Genomic DNA, 26,754 nt, shown 5'->3' on the forward strand with positions numbered 1-26,754 from the left:
AAAGAGTTTAAGGGGACAAAAAGTGAATGAAAGTTTAACGGAGTTAGCCAAAAGGATTATTATTACAAATTATAACAAGTTAAGGAACCACCACTCACAAATTTTTAATTTAGAGACTAAAGCTCCAATTAGACCAAAGTTCGAGACCATAGCTCCGAATTTTTTTAATAAGAATAGAAACAAAATAGTTTAGTACAAAACTTAACATCTGGATTGAGTAGGAACTACCATGATTGAAACATCATGCATAACCTACATGTGTCTGAAACTACAAGCATCTTCTGTTATTTCTCATCAATCATTCGTTCCGAAGAACCCTCATCCGTCATTCCGGTACTGCAGGTCTTAGTTTGAAAGTGGCAACAGCGTACTTGGAAGTTTATTAACTTGCTGGCTTCGGGGCACTGGTTGTCCAATTTGAAGGACGTCTGTCGGAGGTTAAACTTGGCATGGCTCGGACGTTGATGTCAATAGGCAGTAACCGGTACTCAATATCGAGCTCTCTGAATACTTTGATCATCTCTTCGACCAAAAGGCTTCTCCTCCTCCATCTCTCCTCTATGTCCTGATAGTTCATCTTGTGTGTCGGCCATACCGATATCATCAGTCTGTTCAAATCCAGCACATCCCTTGTGACCAGCAACGGATCATCATGCCAGTGATCCTTCCTGCTTTTCATATACCTGCATAACATGTTAAGTAGCCAGAGCCCAGATTAAGACTGATTCAATTTGGATAAACATGATCCAACAATAAAACGCGTATTTTATGCAGTCGATTATCATATGATGGGTGTACTTCCTTCCTAGAAAAGGCCGAAGGGCCTTTACACGTTACACTAAACATTCCATAACATGAATGGATGTGTTGTTTCGAAAATATTAGAGAAAAAAAACAGGAAAAGTAAAATATTCGTTCGAATGCATACTTCTTTAGTCTTTCTTTCATAGTGGCCACCTTCTCCATAGGAGTTGCGATATGAACACAGAAATCAATAAATTCAACCGTGTCAGGACTACGATGATAATTAGCAATTCCCTTGGTCGCAAGAACACTGTTAGGGTATATGATCTTCTGGTTATCATACTTCAGAAAGACTGTAGTTAATATATTCATCTCTTCAACTACCATCTGAAACGCAGAGAACACCAAGCAATTAGGGAAATCTGTATAAACATAAATCCTAAGGTAATACACACAACACAGTAAGCATAACTTCCGACTCAAATTTTCACCTGGACTCCATCCACTTCACAGCGATCACCCACATCAAACGGATGCCTTACAAATAGAAAGATGATTGCTTCAAAAACCATCTTACATGTGTTCCCAAAGATGAATGCAAGCAAAAGAAGCTGGGAGCTTATTAAGAGAAGGTAGTGGCTGACATGAACCCCAAGAATAATTAGCCAGATTATCACAATGACAATAGATACAAGGACATTTATAATTTTATGGAGTTCGTCCACAGCTGTTTTTGTATCAGTCAAAGACAATGCTAGTGCTCTTCTTTCTTTAAATGCATTGACCTACAAGAAATGAGAAAAACACATCCATCCTTCAATTAATGGTTCATCGACGGCAGAAAGCATATCTTACCTCTTGCTTCTCCAAGATTTGGACATGCATAGACTTTACTAGCTGATTAACAGCAAAAACAAACAAGAACCAAAGGTAAAAGTGTTAAAAAGGCATTATTACCACCCAATTTTTAAGAGCGGTCTTCCCGATTTTGTCATGTTCACTTGCTGCACCAAAGAGATGAAGCGTCTTCAAAGCTTCATCTTTATTCATAAACCGCATCAAATCCTCCAGGCAAATGTGTCTGTCACAACAAAATGCATTAGCACAACACGTTCTAGGTAAGTCCAAAAAAGTACTTCCCTACATGTTTTTAACGGAAGGATAGAGCTTAACATCTGAGCATGTAATCAAACACTTAACACAGAGATAACACTAAAATACAGAATAAAGCACTCATCAAACCATTCAGTAATTAAACATAGTGCAACTTACATGTAGAGGAAGATCAAACAATATCAATATCGAATGATGAAAAGAATTGAATAAACTTACGGGAACCCTGGCTTGGCTACTCTCATGAATATCTTCCTGGCTGCCTCTTTTGCTTGACATTCAGTTGTAATCTTCAAAGAAGACTCGTCTCCCACATTGGAGTTCAGTATTTGTTCATCTAGAGTGGTTAAGGATCCGTGCCGTATGATGTTTACCATCCTCCTCATACTCCAGGCCGACACATTCTTCTGATTTAGCTTTTGCAAGTGATCAACCGGGATTTCCTCATCTTGGCTCTCAGACATTGGCCTAGAAACCGCGGGACTCTTCCCTACTCTGGGGCTATTATGGCTTCCACTCCCTACAACTCTCCCACTCCTTGTCCTCGGAAAAAGAGTTGCCCTGAGATCACGAGGCATAGCAACCCCGGCCTTCTGAAACTCCCTAATCTCAGCTGCCGCGGCCTTTTCCTCTTCCCGTGTGTGTTGCCTTTCAAACATAGGGGGACCAGATAGCGTCTCAAACACATACTGAGTGAACAAAGCCTCCTGAATCCGGTCGAAAAAGGCGTTGACATGGAAATACAAGGCAAGAACCTTAACAAGTATTGTCTTCAGCAGCCAAATCAATGTCATAAAAAGAAAACATACCAAAATCTTGGTCACATAAGGCAAAATCCTATGCTTGGTCTTCTCCTCCACCTTCTTATCAAAAATCAAGCGCCATACCAACAAAACCAATCCTAACCACAGACAATTCTGAACAGATCTCCTTAAACCGTATACGAAATACAAAACCCGTTTTCGCAACAAGAAATTTCGCTCTACAAGGAACACAATCACCCGAATTCCCCAACCCGAAACCAAACGACCACAAATCAACGCCAGAACCAGAATTTCCCACTTCCACAGCGGAAGATTCCACAAAGTTTTCTTCCTTATTACTGGAATCCATAGATTGCAAACTAAAGCAGCTATAACGATAACAAGACTCACCCACTGAACCAATGTGAGGGCATCGAACTTGATCTTCTTATACTCATCTGGAATGTCTTCGAGGTCGTCGTCATCGAAAGCCGAAGCGTCGTCATCTCTCCGCGGAGTTCGTCCGGAGCCCGCAACTCTGTCCGATTTCACACACGGTTCCTCAGGTGGTGGGTCGAACAGCCTGGACTTGGTCTTGCTCACCGGCGGTTTCCAGGAGCTTCGGGGGGAGGCATTGGGGCTGCATCGGACAATCTCGGGAGCTCCGCCCGGGCTGGAGGAAGCTCCCGGCAGATCTCTGCTTCTCCGTTGGACTGATTCAGTAGGGTTCTCTGGGGAGCCGTGAATTATTGGCGACCTTGGAGCTGCTTCTCCGTCGACATTTGGTGCAGTCTCTGTATCTTTGCTGGAAGAAGCATCACCGCCGTCGATCTTGGGTAGAACTTGTCCTTCCCTCGCTGCCATTTGATAATCCTCTTCTTCTTCTTCTTGATACGATTGCTCCTACTACTGCTGCTGCTCTGGTAGAGGTAGTTGTAGCTCAAGATTTTCTTATCACCTTCCAATTAAGGAACTGCAGTGCAATAAAAGTTTGGAATGTTTGCCGATAATCAGCGGACACGTGTCCAATAGTTAAAATTGAAATTGAAATTGAAATTAAATTATAATTATAATTGGACACCTGTTCACTTGTATTTGGGTTTGGCTGCACCTGCTAAGACCACAAAAGACAAAACTAGGGTTACTTTATACTTTCCCCACTATTTTTTTAGTCCTTTCTTTGAGAAAAATCGACGACAGGCTGGCAATGTGATACCGCCATCACAGCATTTTCCCACGGTTTCCGAATCTTTTCTTTCTTTCGACGAAAAGGACTGTTCGTTATGAAATACTTGTTACGATTTTAATTAGAAAATCACACTTTTCAATTTTACCGCCATGTATTAATAAACAAATAGAATTACGAAACAAAATGCTCTCAGTATATAAGAGATATTTTTTTAGTGTGTCGAGAACATAACCCGTATATCCAGTGTGATATATAGTGGTGGAAGTTTTTTTTAGAGAGACTTTGGATGCGGTCTTTAGCTATGAATATTCTTTGATTGAAACCTTGTTGGTTTTTAATGGGGATGTGATATCCACACACCCCTTTCTACTTCTCCCACATCTTTTTGGTTTTCGGCCGTCGGATCGGATGAATTGAAGAAGATTAAAGGACAAAAATTAATAAGGGGTGTGTGAGAAGTAAAAAGGGGTGTGTGGATAGCACACCCTTTTAATTTTTTATCGAGGTCCCTGAAATTAATGTGATAATTTATTTTTATGTACGTTACTATATTTTTTAAATTAAAAATTAGAAATTTTAGTTGTTTATATAAATGAGATTTTAAATAAAAAACCATAATTTGTGGGATTAAAAATATTCAAATAGAAATATACTATTGTGTGTGTGTATATATATATAAACATGGGTCCAAAAAAATTATTGTATCAAAACTTGGGTACATTCTTCAAAATGACCAAAAAAAAAAAGATATTAGGCTTAACAACATTAGTAAATTTCTTGGATTAAACTTGACATGGATACATTTTAAAATCAAAGAAAAAATAATGTACCCATATAAGTTTAAAAATGGATTAGAAAAAAATTGAATAGATTTTATATAAAAAATGGGTACATTTTACTTATAACAAATTGGTATATTTAAGAATGAGTACATTTTAACATTAAAAAGTTTTACATGAATGGGTACATATAATTAGCATGGGTACATTTAGCAAAATAAAAGTAAAAAAAAAAAAAAAAAAAAAAAATATATATATATGGTCCATATAAGTACCCTTCCTATTCTCTTTTATCTGCAATCATTTTGTGTTAGAGTTAAGAAACAGGACAGTGTGATATTTTGCACCGCTGCGCCCTTATCCCTAACAAAGGTTATCTGTCTAACTTTTACCTATTTATAACTTTTTTTACCGCATAAAAATCATGACTGAAACTATTCATACTTGTCATATAAACATCATTATTTTGGAAAGAATTCATTCTATTTAAATATTATTTAATCATTTATATGAATTAAACAAATTGATAATTCATTATGAAGTACTTGTTCCGATTTTAATAAGAAAATCACACTTTTCAATTTTACCGCCATATATTAATAAACAAATAGAATTAGGAAACAAAATGATATTAGTATATAAGATATATTTTTCAGTGTTTGGGAACACGGCCAACACATCAAGATTGATAATATAAGTGGTGGAAGTTTTTTTATTTCAAGTATCCAACTACTTGGTGTACCCGGCACCCTTCCCAAGTTCAAAAACAATACACTTTACAATTAGAGTGAGAAATTTTTCATTGTGATCAAAACACAGATGATATATCATTTGTTTTTATACAAGTGATGAGAAATTTTATTTTTTAAGTTATTAGCTTTTTAGTACCAGAGAGATTGGCACTTTATCTATAATCTATGCATAATTTCAGATGTTAGTCTGGAACTACAAGCATCTGCTCTGCTGTTATATCTCAGCATCAAACGTTATGTTCCAAAGAACCCTCATTCGTCATGCCAGTCCTACCAGAGTCCAAGTTGAAGAGTGTTAGTTTGCTGGTGCCGGGACACAAGTTGTTCAATTTGAAGGAAACTTGTTGGACGTTGAACTTGGCATGGCTCGGATGTTGACATCGAGAGGCAGTAACCGGTACTCGATATCTAGCTCTCTGAACACTTTGATCATCTCTTCGATCAAAAGGCTCCTCCTGTGCCATCTCTCCAGCATGTCCTGATGGTTCATCTTGTGTGTCAGCCATACCGATATCTTCAGTTTGTTCAACTCCTCCACATCCCTCATGATCAACATTGGAGCGTCGTACCAGTGGTCCTTCTTGTCTTCAATATACCTGTGTAACATGTTAAGCAGTTGATAATCATACAAGGGGTCTGATTCCTCCGTAGCAAAACCCGAAAGGCATATACTCATACTTTCTAACATGTGTACATGTGTTGTTTCCAAAATGTAAATATTTCTTTTGAAGGTATACCTCTGTATTCTTCCTTTCATAGTAGCCACCCTCTCCAAAGGAGTTGAAATATGCACACAAAAATCAATAGCATCGCCCATGTCAGGACTACGACGATAGTTAGCAATTGCCTTGGTAGCAAGAACACTGTTAGGGTATATGATCTTGTGGTTATCAAACTTCAGAAAGACCGTAGTTAATATATTCATTTCTTCAACTACCATCTGAAACCCAAAAAAACATCAAGCAATTAGATATATCGGTATAAACACAGATCCTAAGGTAATACACACTACATATAAACATAACTTCTGATTCAAATCTTCACCTGGACTCCATCCACTTCACAACGATCACCCACATCAAACGGGTGCATTACAAATAGAAAGATGATTGCTTCAAAAACAGTCTTGCATGTGTTCCCGAAGATAAATACAACCAAAAGAAGCTGGGAGCTCATTAAGAGAAGGAAGTGGGTGAAATGAACATCAAGTATAATAAGCCAGATTATCAAAATGACGATAGTTACAAGGACGTTTAAAATGTTATGGAGTTCATCCACAGCTGTTTTTGTATCGTTCAAAGAAAATGCTAGTGCTCTTCTGTCTTTAAATGCATTGACCTAAAAGAAACGAGAAAAACACATTCATTCTTCAATAAATGGTTCGTCGATGACAGAAAGCACAACTTAAAAGGCATTATTACCACCCAATTCCTAAGAGCGGTCTTGCTGATTTTGTCATCTTCACTTGCTGCACCAAAGAGACGAAATGTCTTTAAAGCTTCATCTTTAACCAAAAACTGCATCAAATCCTTGAGGTAAATGTATCTGTCACAACAAAAGCATTAGCACATGTTGAAGGTAACTCCTGTAGACTACTCCCATACAAAGTACTTCTGAGCAGGTAACCATTAGGTCATTTAACATAGTGTAGCTCACATGCAGATGAAGATCAAACCAAATTAATATCTAATGGTAAAATAAATTATGTAAACTTACGGAGACCCCGGCTTGGCTACTCTGAAAAATATCTTCCTGGCTGCATCTTTTGCTTGAGATTCAGTTGTAATCATCAAAGAAGAGTTGTCTCCCATATCAGAGTCCAGTATCTGTTCATCTAGAGTGGTTAAGGCCCCGTGCCGGATGATGTTTACCATTTTTCTCATATTCCAAGCCGACACATTCTTTTGGTTTAGCTTATGCAAGTGATCAACCGGGATGCCTTCATCTTGCTTCCCAGATGCTGGCCTAGAAACCGTGGGACTCTTCCCTACTCTGGGGCTATTTTGGTGTCCACTCCCTACAACTCTCCCACTCCTTGCCCCGTGAAGAAGAGTTGCCCTGAGATCACGAGGCATAGCAGCCCCCGCTTTCTGAAACTCCTGAATCTCAGCTGCCGCGGCTATTTCCTCTTCTAGTGACGGTCGCCTTTCAAACATAGGGGGGCCTGAAAGTGTCTCCAACACATACTGATTGAACAAAGCCTCCTGAATTCGATCGAAAAATGCGTTGACATGGAAAGACAAGGCAAGAACCTTAACAAGTATCGTCTTCAGCAGCCAAATCAATGTCCCAACCAGAAAACACACAAGAATCTTGGTCACATAAGGCAAAATCCTACTCTTGGTCTTCTCCTGCACCTTCTTATCAAATATCAAGTGCCACGCCAACAAGACCAAACCCAACCAGAGACAATTCTGCACCGATTTCCTTAATCCATAAACGAAATACAAAACCCGTTTTCGCAACAAGAAATTTCGCTCTACGAAGAACACAACCACCCGAATTCCCCAACCAGAAACCAAACGACCACAAATCAATGCCAGAACCAGAATTTCCCACTTCCACAGCGGAAGATCCCACAAAGTTTGCTTCTTTAAAATCGGAATCCAAAGATTGCAAACCAAAGCAGCTATAACAATAACAAGACTCACCCACTGAAGCAACGTGAGCGCGCTGAACTTCCACTTCCTGTACTCCTCTGGAATGTCTTCAAGGTCGGGGTCGTCGAAAGCCGAAGCGTCGTCGTCTTTTCCATGCGATCGTCCGGAAGCCGCCGTTCTGTCGGATTTTAGAGACACTTCCTCTGGTAGGTCGAGAAGCCTGGACTTTGTCTTGCTCATGGGGGGTTTCCAGGGGCTTCGGGAGAAGGAGGCGTTGGAGCTGCATTGGATGACAGCCTCAGCTCCGTCGGAGCTGGAGGGAGCTTCCGGAAGCTCTTTGCTCCTCCGTCGGAAAGATTCAGTCAGTTTTTCTGGGGAGCCCTGAATTACTGGTGTCCTTGGAGCTGGTTCTCCGTTATACGGTGCAGTGTCTGTTTCTGTGCTACAAGAACCGTCGCTATCGTCGATCTTGACTACCACTTCTCCTTCCCTCGTTGCCATTTGATCTTCTTCTTCTTGTTGGTGAGTTCGGTTGCTGCTTCTGCAGACTGCAGGGCAAGGAAAGTGGTGACTTATGTAGTTGAAGACGGATACTTTTTCTCAAACCTTCCAAGTTAAGCAATGAATTTATAGAAATTGCTTGTGATTCATTTGTCCGTTTGGGTAAAAGCGAAAGAGAAGCAACGTGAGACCGTCATTGTCGAATATAAAGCGGCTTTCTGAAACGTTTAAAAAATTATTCCCAAAACCAAAAGGCCAGGGTCTAAAGGAAGTCTCCGTTACCGTGTTGTGGTAGAAATTTTTAGTTGTGATGGGAAAAATGAAGGTATATCATGTGTTTTTTTTTTTTGTAAGTGATGAAAATTTTTATATTTTAAGTTATTAATTTTTTAACATACATATGTCACAATTTATATAGCAACACGTAACGTATCATTTCGACGATCACATTGAAAAATCACTCCCGTTCTGGATACGTCTCTCTCATCATCTTGTCAATTATTATAATTATTATATTTTTGGCTCGTCGTCGTCCATGTTTTGTAGAAAAGTAAACGATTAAATATCCGAGAGATGAAAAGGAAGGGTGGAGGACATCAGATTCCCGACACGCCGTTATAGTAACTGCGACTTGGGAATATATGTTTTCGTGGGCTGTCAAATTTTCGGGAGAGAATCTTTGTTCATCAAGTTGAAGATTTTTTTGTTTTTATTCGAACGATAATCTAGTTTGATTTATTATAATCTATATTATGCTCCGAGAATTCAAACTTAATCTAGTAGATGAAATACATTTTCTTAACCAACTTGAATACGATTATGAATGAAAAGTTTGAATATTTAGTTTAACAAAACAAAACCCAACGGAACACATATAGAGTCATGTCACGTCACCGGTCTGCTCAAGAATTTCTCCTCATTGGGTACTACTTTAGCTGACTTTCCCTTTCGTCTATCTCGCTTCCCTTTGCAACCTTTAAGCGTACCGGAATTGTAGACTTTCAGAATTGCATACTTGGGAAGGAAGAATAAAGACGAGTGTTAGATCTTTTTCCCTGTACCCTTCTGGCCCTATTTACCGACAGCTTAATTCACGGCACAACTCGTACCGTGCTACCAGCTACTAAATAACACTTCTCATCAGGAAAAGGAAGCTCAATTCAATTCCATCAAGGATAAAGATCAAAGAATGACTTATATTGCTGGAAAAAAAGTACACGAATACCTTCTGGACTACGCCAACTGCTGCTTGTAACGTAGTTAAGTTCTCGTCGGGAAGCTAACATTTCAGTCACGAAACATGGACACAGGATGGACGAGAGAACAACCCTCAAGCTAAAAACATGAGCTTTATGATCGTATGTCCTATGCTTTATAAGCTTCCTTGATCAACAGAAAGCAATCATGTGTTAGACACTAGTGTGGTATCCAGATGCTTAATTCTAGTGAAGCAAATGAGATGGTTAATTTCTAGGGAACACAGTAACACGGATCTCGGGAGCGACATGTGCCATTTTCTGCAGTCATAACACCATGTTGTGCATGTACTCTCGCGGTTCCAAAATTAGCTATTTTCACTACCTGTCAACAATAATTTCAAACTTAAGGAAAATCGAATAATTAAATTTGATCACCATGTTAATGTTGTGTCTTGGTCCGTTCGTTAGTGCGAAAACGAGATTCAGATTACAACCTCATCAAATCATACTCAGTTGAACATAATAAAATACAAGAAATAAAGACACTGAGAAATTTACGAGGTTCGACAAAAACATGCCTACGTCCCCGAAGAGACATTGCTCTTCACTATGAGAATAACAGTACAAGTACACATAAGTTAAATCAACATAACCCAATCTCGAATCCCTTACACACCCACTCATAGAATTTTCCCAAGAGCCTCACTCTACCCCAAGAGTTCTTTCACCAGAGACCTTTCACTCTAGCTCTCTTGATTTCTCTCACATGTGCCCATGGTAGAGCCAAATGCTCTCACCATCTCCTTGGATGCTTCCCTGATGCAAGCCTTCTCCCTCGGTAAGCACTCATAATGCAAGCATTTCCTTGCATTAAATAAAGGCCAAGTCATCATCACATTTCTTGCATAATGTTCCCAAAGTCAAAAGGCAAACCCACTTTTGCTTTTACTTTGCAGCACTTGTCTGCACCTTTCATGCAACCCACACCATGTGATATTTCCACCGAAAACAAACACAAGTCATTTCATTGTTGCTAGCTCAAAATATAAGCCAATCACAACAATCTCCACCTTGGCGAATATACAGTGCAAAAATCCTTGCACCCATCACCAAAGCCCATTGGCCTTACGTACTAGCATACATACCCTAAATCAACCTCGTTGGTCTTGTTCTGATTCAGTCACTGCCAATGCATGTGCAGCTGCTGCAAACTAAAAAATCACCATTTAGCTTCAGACAGGATCTCGACACATCTTCGTCTCCTCCAACAGGCTTTTCCCCCTTTTATTGTCTTCAACCTGGAAACTTGTCAATGCACCCATTTCCAGCAACACTCGTCGAGCCAGACAAAAATTTCTCACACTTCTCCTCCTTCAGGACCATCTCATCACCTATGAATCTCATAGCTCCACCTGCTGCAAAACCCCTGCAATACTTGAGACTAAACATCACCAGAAGAAGTGTTGCTTCGAGTACCTAGAGGGCATACTCGAAGTCTTCCACCACAAACTTGCTACAACCCGGCCTAGCACATGTAGCACTGTGGACCCTTGCCTTCGAAACCGGATCTGAACCTGCTCTCTCTCAGATCCTCTTTCCAATTTTCTTTCACGATTCCAACCTTAAACAGCTAAAGCAGTCTTGTGCCCACAATCATCCATGATCTCTTTTGTGTATCATTCCACACCAAAGAAGCTTGCACCTGCTCCAAACTTACTGTATCTTTCCATGCAGTAAAGTTTCACAAGGTTCTCATACGAATCTAAAAGTGAGGTAAAAAGAAAGAGGCCTTTCTCTTCTTCCTCAACATCAACTTTTGCAGTTGATCCAAGCATCCCTAAACACGGCTTCCATTTCTTCAGGCTTCCATTACTCTCATTTACCAAGAGTAAAACCGCCTCTCCCTTTAAACTACTCAACTGAAAATTCCATGGTGAACAATAAATCTGGACCTCCAACGAACCAAAGCGTCCAACGATGCTCTGATACCAATTGTTATGCCTTGGCCCGTTCGTTAGTGCGGAAACGAGATTCAGATTACAACCTCACCAAATCACACTCAGTTGAACAAAATAAAATACAAGAAATAAAGACAGTGAGAAATTTATGAGGTTCAGCAAAAACATACCTACGTCCCTGGAGAGATATTGCTCTTCACTATAAGAATAACAGTACAAGTACACATGAGTTAAATCAACATAACCCAATCCCGAATCCCTTGCACACCCACTCATAGAATTTTCCCAATAGCCTCACTCTACCCCAAAAGTTCTTTCACCAGAGACCTTTCACTTTAGCTCTCTTGATTTCTCTCACCCGTGCCCATGGTAGAGCCAAATGCTCTCACCATCTCTCCTTGGATGCTTCCTTGATGCAAGCCTTATCCCTCAGCAAGCACTTATAATGCAAGCATTTCCTTGCATTAAATAAAGGCCAAGCCATCATCACATTTCTTGCATAATGTTCCCAAAGTCAAAAGGCAAACCCACTTTTGCTTTTACTTTGTAGCACTTGTCTGCAACTTTCATGCAACCCACACCATGTGATATTTCCACCGAAAACTAACACAGATCACTTCATTGTTGCCAGCTCAAAATATGAGCCAATCACAATAGTTAAATCTACACACACCCAAAATATAACCTGATAAGCTTCTGTTGAAAGAGAAATATGTAACAAGGACAAGAACGCACACGTCCTGCCCATGCCTCTTTCATTTTGAGAAAAGTACACTAAATAAAGTACTTATAAATGTAGCATAGTCAAGAGATACAAAGAATCTATTACTCCAGTTGCGTCTACCAAAAGTTGGTAGCTTTCGAGTCCCTATGAATTATATTGCTTTGGTGAAAGTAGTTTGTTTATACCATATTTAGGGTCTCGTATTTAGATCTCGTACAAATACTCGGGGGACTTAAATGTAATTATGTGATAAAGGAATGGGCAAATATGTAATAAGTGATGAGTCCTTATTCTATAAAATGACCCTTCACCTTCACAATTGGGAGAGGCCAATTCCTAAGGCTCCTCATCCCCTCTCAAAGCTCTCACTCTCAAAGCTCCCTCTCCCTCAAATAAATACATAATCAGCGTGGACGTAGCCCAAACCTTGGGGTGAACCACGATACATCTTGTGTTATTTACATTATGTGCAGATTCACGGTCGGATTTACGTTGTTCCAAGACCTTCAGTTTTGTGCATCAACATTTGGTGCCGTTTGTGGGAATCGATACGAAAAACTATGTCAATTCTCTTTCATTTTTTCACCTCCACCGTGAATCTGAAAAATCTGCAAAAAAACCCTGACCAAAGCTCACCTCTTGTCTTTCTTTCTCTCTAACGAACACTTTCTTTCCCTGAGTAATTTCGTCGAGCACTTGGGGTGCAATACTGTGGAACCCATGAAGGCCAATAAGGCAACCGTCTTAACATTTGCCAAGAAATGCAAGAGTATATTGTCTTCCAATTGGCAAGGGCAACTCAATACCATCAATGTTGATGCTAAAGGAAGCAAGGATGACATATACAGATCAAAGGTTAAGTACATCTGCAAAAGAGGGAAGCTATACCTTTGGGTGCCCGAAAATGAGTTGCATAATGTGGAAAAAGACACAAACCCAGGCAAGTACAGGCTCAACCCCACTTTCATTTCACACCCAATTCTAATTATCCTTCTCCACACATGGAACACGTGTCACAACAATAGCAGCAATCAGCAGAAGGGCGACTTGGACGCCATCCAAGAGCTCCTCGACTCCTGCACCAATGTCGATTTCACTGACATCAACGGCTGCACCGCCCTCCACGTCGCCGCTTACTAGGGCCAAACCGACGTTGTCCAGCTCTTGCTCCAAAGAGGCGCCGAGGTCAACCTGCGTGACTGTTGGGGCAGCACGCCTCTTGCAGATGCAGTTTATTACAAAAACGATGATGTGATCATACTTTTAGAAGATTATGGTGCTAAACCTTCGATGGCTTCAATAAGCCATCAGTCGAAGCTCCTCAAGAGCACCCCAAGAGCCTCTTCTGAATGAGAATGAGTTTCTAGTGTGTTGATTGAAGATTCGAAATTCGTTCCTCTAAATGCAGATGAAATGATATTTGGTCCACCTGCTTTGTTATTGTTGGGGTTTTAAGTGGAGGAAGCTGAGAAGATCTAACAGTTTTTCGAAACAGCTAGACGGAGAATTCCTCAAGTGCAAAGGAAGTCATTAAAGGCAAGGAGATGGGTTGATCGCATCTCCCCAGCAGCCCCATCTTCCTTCCACCGCCAAATCTGACCTCGCCATACCTCTCATCGCCTCCGACGTCACCCTCTACAATCCCTCCGACCTCGCCACCTGGGTCGACCCCCCTCCTCACCGAGTTCAACCACCAGCCCCTCATCTCCACCAACTGAACCTCGAAACATGGTGGTCCCTCAAACCCCGAAATATGGTCAATCAACATTTGTGCGTCAGCTATTGCATTTCTCCAGACAGCTTTCTCCAGATCTTACAGATTTTACAGATGGAGTACACCAGCTAGTGTTTAGATGCAGTGGAAAGAAAAAAGCAAAAAGAAGAGAGCACATGGAGTTTGGAGCAATTGGAGACGGGACCCAAGGTGATGAAGGGGACTCTGCCGACAGAAAAATCAGAGAAGAGAGCACATGGCGGACAACGCAAAAGAAAAAGAGAAAGTAAAGCAGAAAAGGAAAAGAGAAAAGAAGAAAAGGGGCAAAATTATAAAGTTCCTATTATTACGATTCCTTTTGTCTACCAGGTGAAGAGATAGAGAGAGTACGACGAAAAGCAGAAAGTAAAAGCAGAAAGCAAAAGTAAGGAATAAACACCCCACCAGAATGATGTAATTTATTTTTATTATCTTTCGGAGACATCTGTATAAACCCCATCAGAGGGTAATATGTATAAACTCCATCAGAGGGTAATAATAATAATAAAATTAAAAAAAATTAAAAAAAAAGGGCAAAGCCCAAAACAAATGGGCTGGCATGTTGTGGAGGGCAAATGCCCATAAGCCCGAAATAGCACCAACCAGGTCATCAAAAGTACGCCCAGTACTCCACAATTATTCGGCAACCTGCCGCTAATAGCAGCAACTAGGTGATCAAAAGTACACCCAGTACTCCAAAATTATTCGGCAACCCGCCGCTATTACCACCAACCAGGTGATGAAATGCATAACCCGTACTCTAATATCATTTGGCAACTAGCCATTCATGCCACCAACCAAGTGATGAAATGTACAACCCGTACTCTAATATCATTTGGTAACTAGCCATTCATGCCACCAACCAGGTGATGAAATGTACAACTCGTACTCTCCTTCATGCCACCAACCAAGTGATCAAAAGTACGCCAGTACTCCAAATTATACATGAGCATTACTCATGTCATTCATACATAAGCATTCATGAACATCACTCATGACAATCATACATAAACATTCATGACCATCATTCATGTCAACATTCATGAGCATCACTCATGTTAACATTCATGAGCATCACTCATGTTAACATTTATGAGCATCACTTATGTCAATCAGCTTCAAAAACTTCATTTACAGAGCTCTAGCTTCAAAAGCTTCATTTACAAAAGCTCTAGCTTCGAAAGCTTCATTTACAGAGTTCTAGCTTCAAAAGCTTCACTTGCAAAGCTTCACCTACAAAGCTTCAGTGCAGGGTATGCAAATACCACCTCCGAACAACCGCCACTTCAGCCCATACATGGATTCAATTTAAAGTCTCCAGCCAACAGACTCTATTAACCGAAGACTTGGGATGCTACATTATGTACCATTTATTGGGCCTCAACTGGGCCTCATGAAAAATACTTGGGGGACTTAGCCCATTATTTATGTATTAAGGAGCAAGTCTTTATTCTATAAAAGGGACTCCCTCACTTTCATTAGAGAGCACCCATTATTCATGTACTAAGGAGCGAGCCTTTATTTTATAAAAGGGACTCCCTCACCTTCATTAGAGAGCATCGCCGCCTACTGAGCAACCGCCTCGCCGCGAGCATCAACTCTAGCCCGTATTTATGTATTGAGGAGCGAGCCCTTATTCTATAAAAGGGACTCCCTCACCTTCATTAGAGAGCATCGCCGCCAGCTGAGTAACCGTCTGGCCACGAGCATCACTCTTAACCCATTATTCATGTACTGAGGAGCGAGCCCTTATTTTATAAAATGAACTCCCTCACCTTCATTAGAGAGCATCAACTTTAGCCCATCATTCATGTATTGAGGAGCGAACCCTTATTCTATAAAAGGGACTCCCTCACCTTCAACGCCACAGGCCAAGCCAACCAAAGCAACATAAGCCACGAGCCGAGCAGCTCGCAGCATGTGCTACTTCTAGTTGAGCATCATTTCAGATTGAACACCGCCTCATATCGAACATCAGTTCAAGACAACATCTAGTTACTTCGGCCTACACATGGACTGAATTTCAAGTCTCCAGCCAAAAGACTCTCTTGACTGAAGACTTGGGGAACTACTGTTTATACCATATTTAAGGCCTCGTATTTAGATCTCGTACAAATACTCGGGGGACTTAAATGTAATTATGTGATAAAGGAATGAGCGAATATGTAATAAGTGAGGATTCCTTATTCTATAAAAGGACCCCTCACCCTCACAATTGGGAGAGGCCAATTCCTAAGGCTCCTCACCCCCTCTCAAAACTCTCACTCTCAAAGCTCTCTCTCCCTCAAATAAATATATAATCAGTGTGGACGTAGCCCAAACATTGGAGTGAACCATGATACATCTTGTGTTATTTATATTACGTGCAGATTCACGGTCGGATTTACGTTATTCCAAGACCTCCAGTTTTGTGCATCAACATAGTTCATTCCCCTGGAAACATCAATTGCGACTCTGAGCAAGGACAGAAGTGATAACACACCCCTTTGGTTATGCAGAAAGTCATATATACTTCCCCCCACCAGACAGAAATTCTGAGAACGAAAAAGAAAATATAAAAATTTTGAATTGAACCGAAAACCATGTGTGGGCATAAACAAAAGTATAAATACATAAATTACAATAGCTTACACCCTACACATGTCTTCATTGAGAAATATCAAAGTTAATTAGACGATTCAGAATTTCAAATATGAAGATAAACAATAATCACCTTACATATGTAAGAAGATTCGGAACTGTAAGTGAATCACATCACATACTTGCAAAACTAAGAAACGTTTAACGTGTTACCCATAGTTTACATCATTCGATTGAAAACCACATTCGATTGATTGACATTGCAGAACATCAATTTTAAACATATATTAAAAAGGGGAAAACAAATCCACCTCACTGAGGAGTTTGGGCTTGTCATTCGTGGAAATAGTAATTTCATGCATCGACCAGTAAAATTTGAAGTATAGCAACGTTAATTATATAAGAACAATGCAAAACTATAGCAATCAAATTATTTGCTGGAACTCCTTCCTGTCAAATATCTTCTCAGACACAACAAAGTCATACGAGACATTCCTATATATATATAGAAATGATAGGTATAAAAGGCAGTATAGATCATACTGCAAAAAGGAGAAGTATCTTCTTTCGTGTACTTCATTGTGTGAAAATGATGACAATCATAAAGAACGTATTTCAACCTACTTACCTTGTAAACAGTTGACTGGCATACACGGAGTTATCTGTAACCTGTCAGCTTCAAGAGCAAGTTCAAGGTCTGGTGACAAACCAAAAGCTGGCGGTGGATGACTGAAACATAAGAAATAACGTGCCATATGAGAGATGTAAAGATCAATGTTTGCAATAGAGAAAGCCAACTCCAAATAAATATTCATATAGCCGTGCCTCTCTTTGTTGGCAGCAGCAGAACATTGACATTCGCTTTCCTCGATGAATTTGAACCGGAAGCATAACAAACCTGCATAAAAGATTGGCTAAGCAAATAACTTCCTATGCCAATAATTCCTTGTCCAAGACGAACTTGGACTGCGGGTCTAGTGGCAGGGTCATGTGCCACATGCAGTAATCTCTTATGCATCAGAACATCTTGTGCCCTCTCAAGCGAAGGAGTGTACTAATTGTTGGAAAATATTAGGATTTTAGTTTATTTGAATATTTGGTTTTTTGAGTTTAGCCCGTTAGCACTAGGGTTTCCGTTTCTTACCTTTTAGGTTAGGGTTAATTTATTATAAATAGCATGCTTGTTATTCAGTTTAGAATAAGTTAGTCACAATGTAGCCTCTTAGGGTTTTGTAGCCGTTCCGGCATTCTCGTTTATTTAATAACATTCCTATTATTTTGTTAGTCTCGTTCGTTGCGCACTCTGATATTCAACTCTAATTTCTCTCTCTTTCTAGCTAAATTTAGCGAGTGACTGTTCAAAGTGTTAGAATAGCTTAGCTAGCTTGTGGAAAAATGTTCTTACCTTATTTAGAAGAAAAAAAAAGTTGGGCTAGCTTCTTCTTTAAATTTTAAAACTAACTAGGCCCAGAAACTTCTGTCCAGAGGGTGATTTTGACAAGTCATCTCTTCTTAAAAGGTTATTATGGGTTTTACTTGTGAAAATGACAAAGAACATATACATAAAGGGGTGCCTCAAGATTCAAGATGTTTATAGAGTGTCGATAACTACTGTGACTTTTTATACGTACAAGATTCAAGATGTTTATAGAGTGTCGATAACTACTGTGACTTTTTATACGTAAAGTATATTTATTTATAGAGAACGATGCTTAAATTGTGTACATATACAATTTCTTTTCTAATTTTGAAGTGTTGTTAGCGTTTACAGAGAAGAAGGAAAAAAAAAGTGTTGTTAGTGTTTCACACTAAGTAAGCAAGCTATCTCTCCCTATGGTCGAGCAAGTAAATTACCTTGTATAATGAAAAGACTTGGATGGTCTTGAAAAAGCTATTTCAGTTTTTTAATTTCTACTTTTGAGTTTTCAGGTATAAAGATAAAGGGTAAAAGACTGTTTACTACCCTCATGTTTCGTGGGTTTCAACATTTAGTACATCAATTTTTTTTCGTCTCAGAGTCATACCTAAAGTGTAAATTTTGGGACAGTCTCATACATCCGTTAGTCAAACTGTTAAATCTCCCGTTAACTGTGACGTGGCGCCCATGTGGACAATAACTGGGCGCCACGTGGGTCCACGTGGAATTTTTTTTTTGTTAAAATAATTAATTAAATAAAATAAAAAAACCCTATCGTTTTCCCCACCCCAACCCCCGCTCCCTTCTCTCTCCCTTCTCTTCTCTGCACCTACCCTCCCTTCTGTTCCTCTGTCTTTCGCCCTTTCTGAAAACTAAAACCCTAAATCAAAATCAAAATCAAAATCCAAAACTTCCGAATTCAATTCAACAGAGATATGGCGTGCGAGCGATGACGTTCGACAGAGATGGCGCTGACGGCTCTGATCTGGAAGAAGAGGTGGTTGTGGGTGAGTGCACACCCACCCATTCCCCTCTGTAGAAAAATCCGAGAACACCCTCCATTCTTTCCGATTTCTTGGTGCACGACGGCAATAGTTTGACGATTCGAACACGACAGATCAGAAACCCGAGGAACCTGGAACCAGATATGCGGGTACGGGTAATGGTTTGGAGCCGAATAAACCAGTTGAACCAGCCGGTGGAGAGATCGGGTCGGACGAGCAGTCGAGTAATCCGGCGGTGGAGGATTCGGTGGGCAGAGGGGCCGCTGTGTGGGGGGCAGTAGGGTAGTAGGAGGACGAGATCGGCGGTGGAGAAGCTGAACTGGGACTTCGGTTGCCGGGGTGATTACGGACTGCTGCGGTCATTACATTTTCGAATGCTAGATTTTAGAGGGTGGATTTCACTGAATCGGGATCCATGTTTCCTAGAAATTGAAAAGTTTTCAGATTTGGAGCTTGCATTATAGTGTTCTTCAGTAATCAATGGGTTGATTATAAATCTGGGAATACATAGTAGATGCAATTGATGCTTTTTTGGATTTTGCAGAGGAAAAGGGTTCAATTCAAGAGCGAATCATCTTGACTTTTTTCTATTTTGCCATTATAGAGTTTTTCATCTAGTTTTTGTAAAGTGGTATGAGAAACTAAGAGGTGGGGGTTTACTGGATTAGAGGGTTCATCAATGGAGTTTACTGGTGGGAAAGGTATGAAGAGAGAAAGACGGTAGCCTGGTTTTCTATTTTTCTTCTTCTTTTTTTATTTTATTTTATAATTTTGTCGGTTGCCGGGGTGAGTCGGCGGAGGAGGATAATGGCAGTGGTGGGGTTGGTACTCGATGACATGCGTTGTCGTGCCGGTGGAACGTGAAAGGTGCAGAGGTTGGGTGGGTGCTCTGAGAGAGAAGGGAGGGAGAAGGGAGGGAGGGTTGAGGAAGAAGACAACTTTTTTTTTTTTTAATGTTTAATTTTTAATTATTTTTAATATCCACGTGGAACCCTTATTGACATGTGGCGCCCAGTCATTGTCCACATGGGCGCCAACTCATCACTTAACAGAATTTCTAACGAAAAACTTAACGGATGTATGAGACTGTCCCAAAATTTACACTTTAGGTATGACTTTGAGACGAAAAAAAATTGATGTACTAAATGTTGAAAATCACGAAACATGAGGGTAGTAAACAGTCTTTTACCCAAAGATAAATGATGATGGATTGAAAGTTTTTGTTAATTGTTTCTGTTTTTATTTATTGCGGAAAATGAAACAAATGAAAAAACGTGTAGCAAAATATTCATCACATATTTTTAGAGTAATGATGATTTTTTTGTTAAATATTAAGTTGGTAGCTAGTCTTGAGGTCCTGGGTTCGAATTAGGTATAACAAGAGTCAGTTGGCAAGGTCAAAGTTAGAAGCCTAGATATTGAGCTTCGAGAGTAGATTAATACATGTTTTGTAATGTAAAATTGGTTATCAAACTAAAAATAAAAAATAGTATGGTAATCAAACGGTCCTTCAATGAGTTGAATAATACTTTACATACGTAAAGAGTTAAACAATGTTCTTAAACATGATCAACTACCTAGTCTCCCAATTTTTTTAGCAGAAAATGAATCAGATGTGCAATGTGAATTTCCTCAACTCAAGAATTAACTAATTAGCAAGGCTAACTCAACTGAAGTCTCTCTCCCTCTTCCAGTCTCCATATCCCGCGGTTATTAATTAGTAAACAGAAAGCAAGGGACAGAAATGGCATCGCCACTGTGAGTACTGACGAGATTCCACAACTAGCAATTAAGATGGATGAAATAGTTGGTTCAATAAAGACTAAAGAGGGAGATAATAATAAAAAGCAAGCGTTTTGCATGGCCGTTGTGGGGGGTGGTGGGGGCGTTATTTGACAACTCATTTGATATTCCCTTTACTTTAATTTAATTTAACGTACGTAATTCAATTTTTAGTTTTGATTAACGTGTTTGTGTTTTTGCTGGTGCTGCAGCCTGAAGAGAGAGAGAGATATATATATTAGATAGACGAGATGTATATTAGATAGACGTGTGCCTCTGGGTCTGCATCTTCTGTTAATAATAAGAAGAGTTGAGAAAAGAAATTTATCCTGCAACCCAGCAGAGAGTGAGATTCCGTTATTAATGTGGAGGCCCTGCAACTGCAACCTTGTTGTTTCTGTGCCTAGCTAGCTTCTGCGGAAGTGTGTATCACAGAGATGAGAGAGAGAATCTAGAGAGAGAGAGAGAGAGAGAATATTATGGGCCGGGCTGATGGGACGTTAGCGTGGTATTGAATGCTGCTATGGTCCTTTGGCATTTGGGTTTTAATTCGGTAGCTGCCGGTTTTTAATGCACCACCAGCACCCTGCTGCAACTGCAATATGCTTCTCTATCTCTCTCTCTCTAATCCTTCCTTAAATATTGATTCATGACATCCCCAATTTTTTTCTCATTGCTTTCACTACACCCTCTGCCTTTCAATTTCACCATCATTATTATCAATATATATATATATATATATCCTCCTCGGCAGTCAGTCCTCCTATCCTTCAACTTCTTTCCCTGCTTCATTTGGTATTTAATTATATATATATATATATATATGTATGTATGTATATGTATGTATGTATGAAGTTGATGCAGCATGCAGGAAAAATATAGAATGTTTTGCGTATATACAATTACCTTATTGAAATCGTTACTGTGATGTTGGCCCGGTTCACTCAGAGAAGAAGACTACTTACTGCATTTGCATGTACGTAGATACGTACGTTGTTCTATGGTCACCTGAATCTGATTGAGCCGCGCCAATATCTCAGTGCTCTTTCATCCTCTCACGCCGGCTGCCTCCGCCCTCTTCCTCGCTCTCTCAATATCGATCTGGTCAATATTTCATTTTTTTTCTCTTTATTTCTGTTTCAATTCATTTGTTTGATGTTTTTCCTTATTCGTTCTCTTTTACAAAATGGAATATATATTATATATCTTTCTTTTTTTTTCGCTTATTTTACACTTACTCAACTTACGTGACAGAACAGAATTGAGAACCCTGGTACTTTGCTCTCCGGTTTTGGTGGGCCACTCCTCATTTCTGTTCTGTCACGTAAGTTGGGGTTCCACCAATTGGTTTTATGGTGGAACCCCAACTTTCTTTATAGTATCAAAGCATGTTGTCCTACGTGTTCACGTCATCCCATTGTGTTGTCCACGTGTTAGGCTTGAAAATTCATCACACGTGATTTGCCACAGGACGTGTTGAAAATGAGTCCCATATTGATGGGATGAGGGACCTTGCATGGGCTTATAAGAGGTTGGGCTACTTCCCATATTTCCAATTGGTTTTATGGTGGAACCCCAACTTTTTTTATGGTATTAGAGCAGGTTGTCCCACGTGTCCACGTCATCATGTTGCGTTGTCCACGTGTTAGGCTTGAAAATTCGTCACACGTGAGGGGGCGTGTTGAGAATGAGTCACACATTGATGGGATGAGGAACTTTGCATTGGCTTATAAGAGGTTGGGCTATTTCCCATATTACTAATTGGTTTCATGGTGGAGCCCTAACTTTCTTCATGGTATCAGAACAGGTTGTCCCACATGTCCACGTCATCTCGTTGCGTTGTCCACTTGTTAGGCTTGAAAATTCGTCACACGTGAGGGGGCGTGTTGAGAATGAGTTCCACATTGATGGGATGAGGGACCTTACATGGGCTTATAAGAAGTTGTGCTACTTCCCATATTGCCAATTGATTTTATGGTGGAACCCCAACTTTCTTCATGGTATCAGAGCAGGTTGTCCCACATGTCCATGTTATCCCGTTGCGTTGTCCACATGTTAGGCTTGAAAATTCATCACACGTGAGGGGACGTGTTGAGAACAAGTCTCACATTGATAGGAGAAGGGACCTTGCATGGGCTTATAAGAGATTGGGCTACTCCCTTTATTTCTAATTGATTTTATGGTGGAATCTCAACTTTCTTCAATTTCGACCGCCGTCTTTGTTAATGTAACTAACAGCAGGCCATGGGGTACTATCGTCTAACAAAAATTAATTAAATACGTTCACTGTATAACGTTAATGTAAACAGTAAATCAGTAACCAGAAATATGTATTTATTGGATAGCCAATGTTATCATGTGAGTCTAACTGTGCTACTTGGTTGTCCGTCCAATTGTAACTAACGAATTTTCACCGCACACATGTGGCTTCATAGCCGTGTAGTTACTATGGAGTATAGGAAAAAATTGTGGAAGTGGGAGTGGGAGAGGTAGTGGGGATCAAAGAAAGAAAGAGAAGAAATAGTTAGAAGAGTACATGCAGCAAGGCGGAGCGTTGGTCAATTTAATTGCTGCGTAAGTACGTACAGTTGGTGTCGGCTAGCTACTGTTAATTTTCCTCTCACAAATCACAAGCAATTGAGTGAGGGAATCCACTCTCTGGCTGTCTGTCCCCTCGGACTTCATTTGATACTACTTTCAAGGAACGTTTATGTAATCGAAATTAAAATACGGAATTCAATTTTGATTACAGGGTATACCTTTGTTTATTAAACTTGGAAGTGAAAGAAAAGGTGGGACCCACTCAAAATTTTGGAATTCAATTCCAAAATTTGAAGGATTTGGATTCCTTAGATTAACATGGTATTTGGATTGATTGCTTGGGCAATCAGAATGATACTTTTGTTCGCTTTATGCTCTCACTTACTTTTTTTATTTCCAAGACTATCATTTATAAACCCATTAACCCTAGTTTAATTATGCACAACTCCTTACTTTTTTTATTTCCATGCTCATTCATATTATGCACAACTCCATGCATATGCCAAAGAGAATAAACTACAACTTGAGCGAGAAAATTTAAATATTAAAATAAATACTTAAATTTATAGTATAAAAAAAACAAACAAAAGCATTTTAGTGTGTCTATGAAATAAAAAAGCAATTTAATATTTTTTTTCTTACTATTATATATTGTATTAAATTTTATTAAAAAAAAGTATATAAAATATTTGATTTGGGACGAGGGCATTTTAGTAAATCACACTAGTTTATATCTGATTCTACTGAATTAGTAAATAGTTTTATGAAATTAGTATCATTTATATTCCGATTTAAGAACATTTAAGTAAACAGCTTCAACATGAATTCGATTATGACTTATCCTCATTCCAACTCTTCCTCAATTCAATTCCTCATCAATTCAATTCCTCATATTTTCATTACGGTTATATAAACGCGCCATCGGTCCTCGATGAATATAAGCTATGGCCTATCAACCAAGTTTTAGTATTGACGGGGACAAGAAATTATTCGGATTGTATTTGTTTGTTATTTCATTAAGTGAGCTGTTAGAAGATACTTCGGAAAAAAGTCGTTCAATACTCCTATCAATATTCAATATATTTGAAGTGTACGATGATTTTTTTTATTTTAAAAGATTTTTACTAAGAAAAATAACACATGTACTTGTGCAACTTTTTATGATCGTAACGAAACTTTGACTCAGCTAGCCACAAGGTCTAGTAGCTAATTTTGATCAAATATTTGGTTCCTTTTGCACCAAGAAACTAGACGAATTTAGTCCATAATCTCACACATGCACCAAATGAACCCAAACGATAAGATCAGCCACTCATTCATATCATATGTAGATCATAGATTGTTTGTCCTCCTGTCTATCCACTTCCACTAGTTTGACATACTTGCAAGCTCTCACACTCTCCACCTCCCATCAATAAACTCCAGTGCCACGTCATCGGATAGCATCTCCACCAGCCAATCAGACCCATCCTCAGCGGATAACCTTGTCTCCACCACATCCCCATTGCCACCCCTTCACTGTATCCAATCACCAATTCCTCCACCACACATAACCTACCCCCTCCCACCCTATTAAAACACACCCTTCCTATCTTCTCCTTTTGATCACCTTTAGAACTTGAGGCGACCAGCTTGCTAGAACACATTCAATCAACTACATACAATGGCCTTCGTCAACCCCGCCGCGGTCGCTATCCCATCATTCACCGGACTTAAATCCGCCGGCGCAGCCAAGGTTAACGCTGCAGCTAAGGTCTCAGCCTCCCCAAGGCAGATGTGCATCGTCAAGTCATCCCTCAAGGATGTTGGTGTGGCCGTTGCCGCCACTGCCGCCAGTGCTATCCTCGCCAGTAATGCCATGGCCATTGAGGTCTTGCTAGGCAGCGATGACGGTGGCTTAGCCTTTGTCCCCAACAGCTTCTCCATCGCCCCCGGTGAGAAGATTGTGTTCAAGAACAATGCTGGATTCCCACACAACGTTTTGTTTGACGAGGACGAGGTTCCCAGCGGTGTGGATGCTGGAAAAATCTCGATGAGCGAGGAGGACCTCCTGAATGCCCCCGGGGAAACCTACGCCATCACCTTGACCGAAAAAGGTTCATACTCTTTCTACTGCTCTCCTCACCAGGGAGCTGGCATGGTCGGCAAAGTTACCGTTAACTAATTCAGTTGTCTGATTAATAATATTTATGCTTCCTTTTTTGGAGGCAAAGTAGGACTTCTGTAATGATCAGATTGCCATGAGAGACAATGTGCGAGAGAGACAAAGTGCGAGGTGAAAGCATTTATATATTGAGCGCCTTCATGCTTTTCACCATACTTCTTTATTTAAAGTTGTATAGTTTGTGTGCTAGCTTTGATTTCATTTCGTTATTTAAGGCTTGTTCGAGACTACTTCCCTAGAAACTACTTTTTTTCACTTTTACTATAAGTGCTTTTATTATAAACACTACCAAAAATGCTTTCTAAAAAAAATGCTTCTATAAATCACTGCTCTCTTGTATTTTACCGTCAAAGGTAGTAAAAAAAAGAACTTTTAACTCTTTAAGAAGCAGTTTTAAATCGACCCTAAAACATATGTTAAAGTGTAGTGGTTAATTATCCAGTTGTGTGTGTATAAACCGTTAACTAGGCCGATTAATTAAGATAGCATGTATGCGGTCTTAGAATATAACTTAAATAAAGAAAACAGTATTGTCTAAATTCAGATGGTAAACCAAAAACAAAAAAGAAATGAAGAGATCAATTGAATTACATTTGATTAGGCTATATACTATTGACTATTGAGGTGATAAATTACAAGAGCTATGTACCCTAAATTGTAAGTTCATTCAAGTAATGGGGTGCTTGCGATCGATCTGTCACTAAGACTTGTACGCTCCCACCCCTTTTGTATAGACTCTTCTTTCAACCAGGGCCAGCATTTTTCGATTGAATGGTGTTGAAAACATAATCATGTAAGAACAAATTGGGGGAGCCTGCAGCCTGCCTAATGTTTAAAGTTAAGTAGTGAGTGCTTCAGGAAGGGTAGTTCGGGCTCTGAGGATCTTCCCGCCGACATCAGGGAAACTCTCTCGTCCAGGAAGTGCACTTACCTTCCTATTGACGTCTACCGCAACAGAAAGGTAAGTGCACAAACTCGTCCAGTTATCTCCAGCGATCGCGTTCATGCTCTTCACACAATCCAACGTTTCAGCCTCCTTGAAGCATTTGTCCACCATCCCCAAATGTTCTGTCCAAAGTGACATCTATACCCACTGGCCAAGAGGATGCCGTTTCTTCTTACCCCAAGTGTGGTGGGGCTGGTACGCTCCCATGGCTATCTCGGTGTCTCTAGAACCGGCCATAGATCGTTGGTTGATATTGGCGGAACCT

At 39.9% G+C, this 26,754-nt stretch overlaps 3 protein-coding genes and 1 non-coding gene across 4 annotated transcripts; 2 read left to right on the top strand and 2 right to left on the bottom strand.

Moving 5' to 3' along the window:
- Window positions 1-128: 128 nt before the first annotated feature.
- Window positions 129-3,602, bottom strand: LOC114826408 (mechanosensitive ion channel protein 8-like). The gene is made up of 5 exons (XM_029106539.2): window positions 2,077-3,602; window positions 1,702-1,825; window positions 1,236-1,529; window positions 929-1,131; window positions 129-683 (listed from the first exon to the last, which is right to left on the bottom strand). Exons 1-5 carry the CDS (start codon window positions 3,462-3,464, stop codon window positions 383-385), a joined length of 2,310 nt encoding a protein of 769 aa, XP_028962372.1. The 5' UTR covers window positions 3,465-3,602; the 3' UTR covers window positions 129-382.
- A 1,651-nt stretch (window positions 3,603-5,253) lies between these two features.
- On the bottom strand, window positions 5,254-8,602 carry LOC103410417 (mechanosensitive ion channel protein 8-like). The gene is made up of 5 exons (XM_008349120.4): window positions 7,037-8,602; window positions 6,742-6,865; window positions 6,365-6,658; window positions 6,058-6,260; window positions 5,254-5,916 (listed from the first exon to the last, which is right to left on the bottom strand). Exons 1-5 carry the CDS (start codon window positions 8,419-8,421, stop codon window positions 5,646-5,648), a joined length of 2,277 nt encoding a protein of 758 aa, XP_008347342.2. The 5' UTR covers window positions 8,422-8,602; the 3' UTR covers window positions 5,254-5,645.
- A 13,156-nt stretch (window positions 8,603-21,758) lies between these two features.
- Window positions 21,759-21,880, top strand: MIR171C (microRNA MIR171c). The gene has a single exon (NR_120907.1). It is a non-coding gene; the product is annotated as a microRNA MIR171c (primary transcript).
- Window positions 21,881-24,598: 2,718 nt separating this feature from the next.
- Window positions 24,599-25,773, top strand: LOC103420850 (plastocyanin). The gene has a single exon (XM_008358892.2). It carries the CDS (start codon window positions 25,043-25,045, stop codon window positions 25,541-25,543), a length of 501 nt encoding a protein of 166 aa, XP_008357114.1. The 5' UTR covers window positions 24,599-25,042; the 3' UTR covers window positions 25,544-25,773.
- The last annotated feature ends 981 nt before the right edge of the window (window positions 25,774-26,754 follow it).

Source organism: Malus domestica, chromosome 08 (assembly GCF_042453785.1).
Source record: "Malus domestica chromosome 08, GDT2T_hap1".
In the NCBI taxonomy this organism is placed as follows: Eukaryota; Viridiplantae; Streptophyta; class Magnoliopsida; order Rosales; family Rosaceae; genus Malus; species Malus domestica.